Below are 12,514 nucleotides of genomic sequence, written 5' to 3'. Positions count from 1 at the left end.
ATAGTTTAGGTAGTCAAGGTATGTGGTCAGTTTTGTTTTGGTTCTCTTAAGAGATCAGTCTTACCATAAGATTTAACCTAGATACAAGTAGAAACAAGAAAATATTGTCATCCATGCTGTTAATGAATTGAATAAGCTTCCAGCTGTTGTAATTGAATGCAATAGAGTTTGAAGTTCTAAAAATTCTCTTGGATAAAGACCTAAGCATATTTTTTTCGTCAAACCTCATTAGGTACCTAAATGTCTCCTGCTGCATGCTTTGTCATTTTATCCCATATAGGAGGAAAGAAAGACTACTAGAATAAGGAAAGCTGAAGTGGATGGAGTGAACCCAAGAAGACCAAAAAATGAGTGCTCCACAGGTAAAGTGGACACTGGATACAAGCGGTACATCAGTTGAGCAAGGAATTGTAAACAACATAACTGTGTAATGGGTGTAGTTGTAAATTGATGAAGATATGTCATGGCCAGAAATTTTTTAATAGATGAAGGGAAGAGGCATCATATAATGGTGCTGTAGGGAGTAAGTCACCTCTTGCTGTCAGGTTTGCCATGTTGGCAGAATCTCACCACTTGGACTTTGACCTAAGCGGTGTGGTAGGGGGACAAGAATCATCCACGAGGTGTTATGATGAAAAAGGCGAATAAATGCACCTTGGATGGTACGGCATGGGTATATGATCAGACCTGGCTAACTCCTCCCCTTTGGTATGTGTATTATGATTATTCTATACAGAGAAGCATGCATACAGGCCAACATGGCAAAATATTCTTTCCTCCCCTAGTTAAAAAATACTCTACATCCCTGGTCCTGGACAGGAGGGCTTTTAAAGAAAACCTTGTTCTAAAGCTCACAACCTTTATTGAAACACAAGACCATGGTAACCCTCATAAAATTTGTTTTAAGTTGTGGGTATCTACTCCAGACTACATTTATAAATTACCCTTCCAATAATTTAGATATAAATATATGGCACAAAAATATTGACATCTCTCCTCTAACTCTAAACTGCTTGGGTAAGTATCCTCTGCAAGCTAGCACAATACTTAGAATTGCCAATTTCATGCTTTAGCTTGGACATATATTCTTAGCCTTAAGTAAACTCAAAAACACTAGACAGTTAACAGACAAGAATTGCTTCACAGGTGGTGACAAATGATGAGATCACCTCTTCCTTTGCAGGAGCCTTCTGGCACTGTCATTCTACCAATATTAATTTGTGTATATAAAATAATTCACTCTTAAAGGACATATAAGGAATTTAATGCAATGGCCAATTCAACTTATGGGAAAACATAAAGCTATGATTAACACAACCAAAGTCCCTGAATGTTTATGCAGTGGTACATTGGACAATATGCACTAAATCAGGATAAGGCGGCTGGAGGACTTTGTACATAGCCAGCCCCTTTAAAGTCTTAGCTCTAAATGAACACAACCATTTCTTACTCTTGCTAGACCTGTGTAAGGCGACACAGAATAAGCACCAAAGTGTCCTGGATAATCAAATTGTGCCTTCAAACATGGATTCAGGAAAACTCCTTACCTAAGCTGGGGAAATCACAAGAAATCACAACCAAAATCAAGTGTAAAAGTATTGAACTAAAATATATCTATTATTCAATGTCACCATTTGCAGCACCGTGGTGAAAACCTGGCCGTTCCTTGCCTTTCCGTGCCTGTTTGAGCTTGAGAGCCCAGTACTGGGCTTGGTATGTGTGTGCCTGCAATTCTTTCTCCATCACACGCATACGCATCTCATGCTCACGCACCTCCAAGTCCAAGCGCTGGTTCAACAGTTTTGTTGTTAACTGCCCTTCACCTCCCACAACATCCTCCTTATCTGAGGGGGACAGCTGGTTTGATGTTAACCCTTCAGGACACTTCTTGTTTTTGACTGGTTTATGACCAGTGTGGTTTTTGTTCATAAGTGGCCGATTGCCAGGAATCATCTTCCTAAGGCTAGGCATGGGTTTTAGGGTTGACAATGAACAACCTGCATCTCCATTTGTAGTTGGACTCAGACCAATATTGGCTGGATTTGTAACTGGGTTAGGATTTGGGATATTTGTGATAGAAAGACAAGATGATAGGCCCTTAGGAAGAATGGGAATTTTTAGCTGCTGCTGCTGCTTGGACTTGGTTTTCTTGGCATGAGGAAGTTTTGTACATGGAGGAATGCTATGAGACAAAGTCTTGCCCGAAATATTGGAATTCTTCAGGCAGGTTGGCAATTTCTTGGGCAACTTCTTTGGAGCGGCCAGGAGAAGACTAGAAAGCTTGGGCGATTCCTGCCGAGCACGCTTGAGTGCTGGTTCAACATCCACATCACCACAGGTCGAATCTTCTAGGGAATCGTTGGGTCGGTCAACAGACAGATCCAAGCCACGATATTCTTCAATTCCTGTGAAAAAAAATTAGAACTTAACAGATGTTACACTTTTGAATTACATATATCAAGATTTTATAGTTCAATAATTATTGTCATTTATGGTTATCTTGTTAAAAAATAAATGTTCATTAAAGTGAAGGTGGGACAGAAAACAATAAGACAAGAGGATAATTTAGTCTTCAACACTTCAGAAATAACATATAACTACTGCATAATCAAAGCATAAAACCTTTTATACAACTTTGGCACATTCACTCAATGCCAAGAAACTTTCATATCAATATAGAAAAAATTTAAATAAAACAAAGATGTGCTATAAGGATACATTAGAGCTCTAATAATATAATCTTATACAAGGTCTTTGTAGCCTTACAGTCAACTCTTCTGGCATGCAATTTAAAATTGGAAAAAAAAAAAAATGGCAGAGGCAAGTAATGGCTGGATAACTTTACTGAATATAGGTATGGGTGCAAGGAGGTGGGACACTTAAAGCAAGCCAAAGTAATAATGGCAGAACTTGGTGGAAACTGCATTATCCTGTACAAAAAAGAACTATGGATACAGAATAAAATAGAAAAAGAGTGAAGGGTCAACTATAGCTATCCATGAGACTATGAAATCCTCTCCCCACCACTTGTCTTCAAAAACCCATTAAGACTCTTGCCTCCATCTGAAGGTGCAGCATAGAAGTCTGACACACTCTACAACTAGGCCCAAGATCTCAATCTGCTCTGTATTTCCTCTATCTTTATATATATGGGGAGCTGATAATTGGCAACTGATATCCTACCGCCATGTGCTAGTAACAATAAAAGTCACCTGTACATCACAGGCCAATCTGGAGATGAGGAGGAAGAAGGAAGGAAAAAGGGGAAGAGAATAGAGGGGTAAGAGGATGCGGGGTGGAAAAGAGGAGAGATTCATGAAGTAGTTGAAACAATGCTAAGATCACCAAAACAACAATGCAACACCACAACTCCCTAAGACAATCTTCAAATTCAACTACTGAAAATATGAACACTAATGAAATATAAAAAATCAAACAAGTTACAGAAGCCACACACAATGCTAAGATCACCAAAACAACAATGCAGCACCATAACAAACACTCCCTAAGACAATCTTCAAACAACTACTGAACATATGAAAACAACTCAGGTGATGTAAACAATTAAACAAGTAACAGAAGCCACAGACAATGCTAAGATCACCAAAACAACAATGCAACACCATTAACAAATACTCCCTAAGACAATCTTCAAACTAAACTACTAAAAATATGAAAACAACTAACGAGATATAAAAAATCAAACAAGTAACAGAATCCACACTCTTTCTCTCTAACAAAGACACTGACAGGTGGTAACAGTTACTGCTGGGAATCGGAGTAGAATGAAGGATTCAAACCCACAACTAAGTGAATGTGGGATTGGCCCAGTTCTGATTACACCACCAGCATAATGTTAAAGAAATAAATTTATAAACTTCCACACTAAAGACCCAGAAAAAATCTCAAACATCCATCCAAAACATCTTGGCCCAAACAATATAGCTTTGTCTGATACATTCAACTACTGGTTGCAGAACAAGATTTCAACAAACCACAACAAAACCCAGCATCCTACAGACCCATTTCATTACAATCCACCATATCCAAGTTAACAGAAAAATTAACTAAAGAAACACAACCAACTGAATGAAAAAAAAGAAGAAAACAGTAGTATACAACTCAAACATCTGCAACACCTTACACTAGTACCACAAACATCGTAACAACATAAGAATGATGACTGCACAAGTCCATAAAGCCTACACTAGACAGTTCTGTGTCTATCACCACCAGTCATCCTTATCCATAAAGTTGTCTAACTTTTCTTAAAACAACCAAGAGTTTCTGTACTCACTACATGGTTACTAAATCTATTCCATTTGTTGACCACTCTATTGGTAAACCAGTACTTGCCTATTTCCTTCTCAATTCTAAATTTGTCCAATTTAAATCTATTACTGCAAGTCCTGCCCTGTTGTCTTAATATGATGATCTTGTTTGTGTCATCCTTGTTAAAGCCTTTAATCCACTTGAACAACTCTATTAGATCACCCCGCACTCTGTGTCTTTCAAAAGAGTAAGTTAAGGTGGCTATGTCTACATAAGCTAAATTCCTGAGCCTATGTATCATTTCGGTCATTCTCCTCTGTACCAATTCTAGAGAATTGATATTCATTCTATAGGATGGAGATCAAAACTGTACCACATAGTCAAGAATGGGTCTACGGCCAGATAGAGTTTGATAATTACCTCTATATTTTTATTCATAAATGTCCTAGCAATGAAACCTAATGCTCTGTTAGCTCTATTCCTGGTGCTAATCCATGGTTTCCTGGATCTAAGGTCAGGACTCGCAAGAACTCCCTAGTCTCCCTCACACTCAATTTTCTCGAAAAAGTTTATCTATGCTATAACTGCTTTCTGGAATGTGTTTAACATGTTGCAATTTGAGACATTGAAATCTATTTGCCATTTCACCAACCACATGAACAACTTGTTAAGATCCTACTGTAGAATCTCAGTGTTTTCTCCTGACCTAATTAGGTGTCCTATTTTAGTGTACATTCCAAGAAACTATAGGAAAAAATAATACAATCCTACCTATATACCAGACATAGCCGCCCTTGCAAGAGAAAAAAATAGGTGCTACTATAGTGTAATGCCTACCGCCAAATGTCGCCTACCCAGGTGCAGCCTGAGGTCTACTGCATGACCCATGTCCCTCCGGGACATTCCCCGCACCTGTCCATCAAACATGTGACCTGCCCAAATACATAAAAAACGTGACCTAACCTATTTGTGTCATTCTTAGTAGATGTACAAAGTGTGTATCACTATAATAAATGTATGGAAATATGTGAAAACATGTTTATTTTTACCTTTCTTCCTTTAATATGAATGTAATTAGAAATCCAATTATCTAAGTCATTCCTAGGATATGTACAAATTATGTGTTTATTGCTAAAATAAATGTATGGAAATGGTAGACCTCACACTATAGTACTAACGGGAGGTAGATCTCATGCTGTAGTAGCACCGGAAAACAAATGAAACCCATAGCACAAGAGAAAGATTTGATTCAACATCTAAATAGATATCATATAACAAATCACAAATTAAGAAAGTGCATATATATATATATATATATATGTATATATTTATATATGTATATATATTTATATATATGTATATATATATATATATATATATATATATATATATATATAAAACAAGGGCTTTTTCCCCTTTACAAGGGAGTCCGCCAAAGTCAAAAGGCATATCTTCACTCACACCCATTTCATCCCCACATACTCCACTCCTATTCACCACCCCTCCTTCCATCTTTTCTTGGCTCCTCCTGGATGACAGGTCATCCCTGCATATCTCACATTGCCCTGGCTCAGAAGCAATGCAGCAAGACACAGCACATCCATAGCGAGGCCATTTCATTTAATTGGTGACCCCCCTCTCCGTCTCCTATTGCAGAAAAAGAGAAGATGGGAAAAAATCCCTTCGGACTATGTTAAAATATCATTCACATATACCCACTCCCTAACCCTCCCCATCCCCCACCCACTCCCTTCCATGCATTACAGGATCATCCATACACAACCATTCTCCATTCACCCCTATCTTCTGTCTTTTCCCTTCCTTCTTCAACAGACACCCCCCCTTTCCCAATGACCCTGGGATACTTGCTGCACTTTAGGATAAATATAGGGCACCCCTATGGACCAGACCCATATATCATTTTGTGTTAGAGGAAATCTCTATTCATTAAGAAATTATGCCACTTTATTATACTGCAACTATCCTTCCATTATGCTGTCCTCCCCCCTCTTAATAATGTCTCTGAATATATTGCCAAGTATTCCCCCTTGAATCGTAAAGTCAACTAAAACGGGATGGGGGTAGGACTAGCCCTACTACACTCTGTAGCTACAAAGGGGATATTCATATATATATATATATATATAAAAGGAAAAACACAGTAATACACATGAGAACAAACGAATAAGGAGGAGTACAATAAAAACCATTAACAAATGAAACCATACCATCTATGAAACAAGAGAAACCCAAGGAAAAATCAAATAATCAAAACAATGATCTAACATCCTCAATGAACAAGTTTCAAAGCCATGGCTAAGAAGAAGAAAAAGAAGTGGTAGTTATGGTGGCAATAGACAAAAATTAGGTATTCAACAAAGTTCCCACATTATATATATATCCACACAAATTATGAAGAATGGCTAACAAACGTCTCAGAAAAAGAGTGCAGAGTACCTCAAAACCAACCATCTGATATCAAAAGATAGACCAACTGAGTCGGCCAAGGATCAAGTCTCACCTGCACTATTAAACTATTTTGTAAGTGATCTCTCCACACCAACTTCACAATAAAACATCAAATCACTCGCTCATCTTGATGACCTAATCAAAATATCCCAGCACAAAAACGACAGAATAGGTGCTAAGATTAACCAAGCATACAAAGACAAACCAGAAAAGCGGCTAAGACAAAACAGAACAAACATCTACCCAGAAATCTTCAGTGACTTCACCCAAGACATCAATGTACTTAAGAAATATCCAATGCAGTCATCACCCCGACTCACAGTTCACCATTCGCAGATTCTCAACAACAGTACCAGGCCCCAGTTTTCCCTGGTCCACTCACATGTTCAGGTTTGTTCATACAAGTACCAGTACTATTAATTCAAGAACAACAGTATTCATCACACACTACCCTATTCAACTGCACCAGGGTCAAATCCAATCACTCAGAGTCAACTCATAAGCAATCTATATATGAAAAGGCTTCTTCCCAATTATGTGGGAGGTAATCAGCTAAGGTATGCATCCACACACAGTGGGAGGAAATAATCTCCCTAATGATAAATAAAAGCAGTCAAAGGTGAAGAGGAAAAGTTGTTTATCTTTTTTAATTGATTATTAAAAACAAAATGAACATCTATTAATCAACAATTTTAAAAGTTGGTTCAGTAGGTTAGGTCAGGTCAGGTCATTGTAATCTGGTCCACAGCTGTATGTGTATTATAAACACCTTATTACCAATGACATTTTTCCTGGAGTCACAATTTAATTAACAGCAACAAAGGGGATCTTTACCTACAGTGGATATATTTCTTGGGTGTTTTTTTCTTCTTACAAGCCCCCATCTAAACCCAACCATTACCCATTTGTTTCCCTTTTATCATAACTCCTTATGGATGAAGGGCCATCCCTCCCCACTGGCTGGGATTTACCAAATACCACCACACTGACAGCAAAGGTGCATCATATGGGGATACACTAATCTTGATATATCAAAATTTCAACATACCCTCAACAGTTAATAATTTAGCAATTCAACACCTAAGCATCTGTCAATTTTAACCAATTTTCCTACACAATAATATGAAGTGGTGGTATAGTCTCTACATAAAATGAGATGATTGAGAGAATAAAGAGCTGCAATTAAAATAATTACCTGCCAGGCAGACAAAACACAAGATAACAAGCATGGGACCTGTCATAATTGGAATAGAAAGGAGAGACTTCATAGTAGTGATTAGGTCATCAAAAAATAAAAATAAAAATAACAGACCTCTTAGCTTGTGACGGGCAAGTGTCTAAGTCAAGGGAACAAATAGAAAAAAGATCCTACTTCTACAGAATGTCAAGAAACACTGTTTTCTATACAAATACATCCATTCCTGAAATAGCTTTGATGATATAGTACAAGCTAAAGCCATATGCAAAATCAAGACTAGGGACAGTAGTTGAAAAGTAAGGAAAAAAGTGAGAGAGAGAGAGAGAGAGAGAGAGAGAGAGAGAGAGAGAGAGAGAGAGAGAGAGAGAGAGTGAGAGAGAGAGGGAGAGAGAGAGGGAGGGAGAGAGAGAGAGAGAGAGAGAGAGAGAGAGAGAGAGAGAGAGAGAGAGAGAGAGAGAGGGGGGGGGGGGGGGGGGGAAGGAGGGGGAGGGAGGGCAGGAGGGGGAGGGAGGGCAGGAGGGGGAGGGAGGGCAGGAGGGGGAGGGAAGGAGGGGAACATGGGAGAGAGGGGAAGGAGAGGGAAAGAGGGGAACAGGGGAGAGAGCGGAGGGGAGGGGAGGGAGAGGGAGAGAGGGGAACAGGGAAGAGAGGGGAGGGGAGAGAGAGGGGAAGGGGGAGAGAGAGGAAAGAGGTGAGAGGAAAGAGAGGAGAGAGAGAGGAGAGATAGGAGAGGGAGAGGAGGAGAGAAGAGGAGAGAAGAGGAGAGAGAGAGAGAGAGAGAGAAGAGGAGAGAGAGAGAAGAGGAGAGAGAGAGAAGAGGAGAGAGAGAAGAGGAGAGAGAGAGAAGAGGAGAGAGAGAAGAGGAGAGAGAGAGAGAGAGAGAGAGAGAGAGAGAGAGAGAGAGAGAGAGAGAGAGAGAGAGGACTCCAAGAGTGTAGCATCTTTCTTAAATTTCACAATTAGGCAAATAAAATGCAATAACAAAGCTTATAACTAATGAAGACACAATCTATATGCAAACGTGAACACTTAAAAATAAAGAAATATCCTCACCTGCTGCCAAATTAGGCTTTTCTGGGGAGAAGCACTGCTCCACGTGGTCTTCCGGTTCACTTTTAATTGCACGTAGAAGCGTTTCAGTCATATTCCACATGTTGCTTTCATCGCCATGTTCATACACTTGCCCCGGTGATACCCCCCGTACCATCTTGTCCCCCTTAGCCATCTCCTTCTCTGCCTGTTTAGCTCGGTACTTCATGTTATCCCAGCACTTTCGTAGCTCCTTTTCCGTTCTTACCATTACAGTTTCTGTGCTGTTATATTCTTCAACGATCTGCTGCCATACGCTCTGCTTCTCCAAGTATATTTCCCTTGTGCGGCTTCTAGTATCAACGACATCTCTGTACTTAGCTATGATGTCTCTTAGCACCGCTCGCTCATGCTCTGTGAAAATGTTTCTGTGCGTGAGGACTCCATTTGACATATTTTTGAGGACTGGCAAGGCATAATTGGACGGCTCTATTGTGGTAATGACTTCAAGTGGCAAATCACCCATTGGATAACTGTTGCTTCCATCTAGGATCTCTCGTTTGGCTTCTCTACAGCCATCTTCCATCTCTTCTTCTTCTTCCTCCTCTTCTTCTTCTTCCTCTTCCCCCTGCTCATCATCATCTTCATCTTTCTCGCTATCAACCGTGTTCTTATCACTTGCCGTCGGGTGGTCTAAATGTTGGCGCTCTAAGGATTCCATGCCAACAGCACTTGAAGCAATACAATGGGGAGACTATAGGGTATCTGCACCTTGGTTACTTTAGCACCGTTCTGTTGACCATTTAGAAACCTATTTTGTTTTCTTTGGACATTTTCTTTTACAAAAATCTATGGACTTGTATGTTAGAGGACACATTACATGGACTTCATGTTGGAAAGGATATAGCACCTTTTCACTGAGGGGTTGTACATAATACTCATCTCTACATATGTAGGGCAGGTAAGGAGATGGAGGAGGGGGGCAAGGGATGTTAAGGTGGTTCCTACATGTAGGATACAGGACTAATAAATTTGCTTTTTCAATACATAATTATGGTAACATCTTAAATAAGTTATTTTCTTGGAAAAGTATTCCAAGATCAAGTACTCTGTGATGCAGCTGGAAGTGATGCAAACCTGTCCTTTCCCTGGCAAGCTCTGCAGATGTTGCACCGACAATCCTTTCACATTGATAAAATGACCTGTTTTCGAACTTGTAAGCGTTATGGATTCATTTCCACTCTTTCTTCATTGTGCACTCTCGCCTCTCACAAGGCCTCTCCTCTACCTTTCTCTCTCGGGTTTTGTTGATACGTGCGGGGGGTCCTAAATGACGACGGTACGGGGAGTATCGGGAGGGTTTTTGGCGACTACAGGTGAGCGAATGTCAAGATGACGATGTCCTCCTTTTGCTCAGGGTCACAAGGATGGATTTTCTCTTCAAAAACACTACAAATAAAACTGCTCTTTAACGAACAGGAGATCGTTGGCCTTGCATCTTCTTTCGCTTTTCCTCGTCCTCCCTCAATATGGCGGAGAGTGAAAGGGAGATGCAAGCCTCAGCCTCATTGGTCGAGTACCAGCTCGAGTGGGAGGTCCTACTCCCTGATTGGCTGCCGAAATGTCTTGAGGCTCAACTTGGCGCAGCGTCATCAAAATCCTAAATTTCTTTACTTTCACAGCCGAAAATGCTCATCAACTACATACAAAACTTTGCAGAAATAATCATTGTGCATTAATAAGTATGTCTTTCTGTTAAATATATACATACTCACAGTGTAAGGGCACAACGTACCTCCCACCTCCCTGCAGCCCAGACTTCGACTGTGACGTCAAACTTGTAGATTTTAGTACTAGATTGCACGGGATTACAATACAACTTAACTGCAACCTATCGGGGAATGTATTATATTTTTCACTGTTGTTAGGATATTGAACGGATTCTGTCATCGTTGTTATAAAACAACATTAATATAAATTTCAAGCAAATTCTAGAAATGACCTTGAGACGACTTCGACGACTTCGGCAGACGCATTTTAAAGTATATCAATGCAATTTAACAACTCTTAGTGGAGAAGAATCAGAGAATCATAATATTCATGATTACGAAAAGAATGAGCATGTGTATTATCCAAGACCTTTTGCATCTTTGATATAAGCAAAACAAAAGGTTACAGTACAAAATACGCAAACAAATGTCAAAAGTAGATACGAGAAAACACTCGTTCCCGCTGTCAACATAAGGAATGCATTACCGATAGTCTCCAATGAAAACGTCTTAAAATATCAAAGAGAAGTATAGTCCAGTGTATGGACTTTATTCTGGCGAGTGGTTGGCTGACGTCCGATCCAATATTCTCAGTTCAACAGGGTTTACAACAGCTATTGAATGAACAGAAATGTTCAAGTATCGACAGCGAGAGCGCGGACCTCACTTTTCTTACTTTAACGTGATTAGTAGCAGTGATATTCACTGTTTTCAAGAATATGGAACGCTTTCTTACATTTAAACGACACTTTAGTTTACGAATTTTGATGTTTTTTGTTCGTTTCATTCTTTCCTTCCCTGAAGAATACACATATTCTTTAGGTGGGCCTTGTACTTGTTCTTTATATTGATTACAGCTCATTAGCTTGTTTCACATTATATATTTATCAGTCACAGTCTTCAGTCTTATATTATGGTATCTCGCATACGAATAGTTTTCCTAATTAATCTTTCAATTTCTGTAATATCTTTTAAGTTTAACGTAAGAGCCTTGGGGTTTCTCAAACTCGTAATTAGACCGTGGTTCAAAAACTAGGCGTTTATATTTCTGACAATGCCATTTAGGCATCCATTTACGACCGTTCTCCACTCACACCTATCATTCCCCTGCTCCCTCGCCACCCTATCCACAAATATATTGCACAACTTATCGTCACATTACATAAACTTGGCGTAGCTCCACCTTCACCACGCATAATTCTCTCCTTCCCTACTCTCACTCAACCTCTACTACTATCGTAATTTATTGACAATCTGCTCATATACCCGCAACTTTGTCACACGCTTTCTCCTTAACTGCCTTGTACGAATATTTTGTCTATGCACCTTCGTATTTTCATTGTCCTTCTAATTATCTTCATGCACACTTGACCGATCAATCCCTCTGAATCATTATATTCATTTTTGTTCCCCTAGTATTGTGGAAACACGCCACTCTAATTACTTATGTCAAACATTCCACGTGAGAACTATCTCCTACATATCATACCAGCATTCACCTCCAAAATTAGTTTCATATATATATATATATATATATATATATATATATATTTAAATATATTTATATATATATATATATATATATATATATATATATATATATATATATAATATGTGTGTGTATATATATATATTATATAGGTATATATGTGTATGTATATATATATATATATATATATATATATATATATATAGACACACAGTATATATAACATCTTTTTAACCACAATTCACTTTTAATTCCATGCCAGCGCAGTCGAGACTGACGGGAAGCTCG

General features: G+C 39.0%; 2 protein-coding genes across 6 annotated transcripts in view; both read right to left on the bottom strand.

The window, feature by feature from the left end:
- The window catches only part of Trs20 (trafficking protein particle complex subunit 2), a 47,949-nt gene extending 37,091 nt beyond the window's left edge, over positions 1–10,858 (bottom strand). The window contains exon 1 of one of the 5 annotated variants that reach the window (XM_076190197.1): positions 10,744–10,858. The gene's annotated coding sequence lies outside the window, so the exon portion shown is untranslated. Of the gene's footprint in view, positions 1–10,105; positions 10,715–10,743 lie in introns of those variants that run through there. The other 4 variants (XM_076190200.1, XM_076190198.1, XM_076190201.1 and 1 more) reach the window with 4 other exon arrangements.
- LOC143028308 (uncharacterized) lies at positions 840–10,111 on the bottom strand. Its single transcript, XM_076190196.1, has 2 exons — positions 8,993–10,111; positions 840–2,405 (listed from the first exon to the last, which is right to left on the bottom strand). The coding sequence occupies exons 1-2, from the start codon at positions 9,687–9,689 to the stop codon at positions 1,618–1,620; spliced, it is 1,485 nt and encodes a 494-aa protein (XP_076046311.1). The 5' UTR covers positions 9,690–10,111; the 3' UTR covers positions 840–1,617.
- Positions 10,859–12,514: the final 1,656 nt, after the last annotated feature.

This window comes from Oratosquilla oratoria, chromosome 9 (genome assembly GCF_046742065.1).
Source record: "Oratosquilla oratoria isolate Oo_2021 chromosome 9, ASM4674206v1, whole genome shotgun sequence".
Classification (NCBI taxonomy): domain Eukaryota; kingdom Metazoa; phylum Arthropoda; class Malacostraca; order Stomatopoda; family Squillidae; genus Oratosquilla; species Oratosquilla oratoria.
Note: the sequence above shows the minus strand (reverse complement) of the source record. Positions and strands in the feature narration are given on the sequence as shown.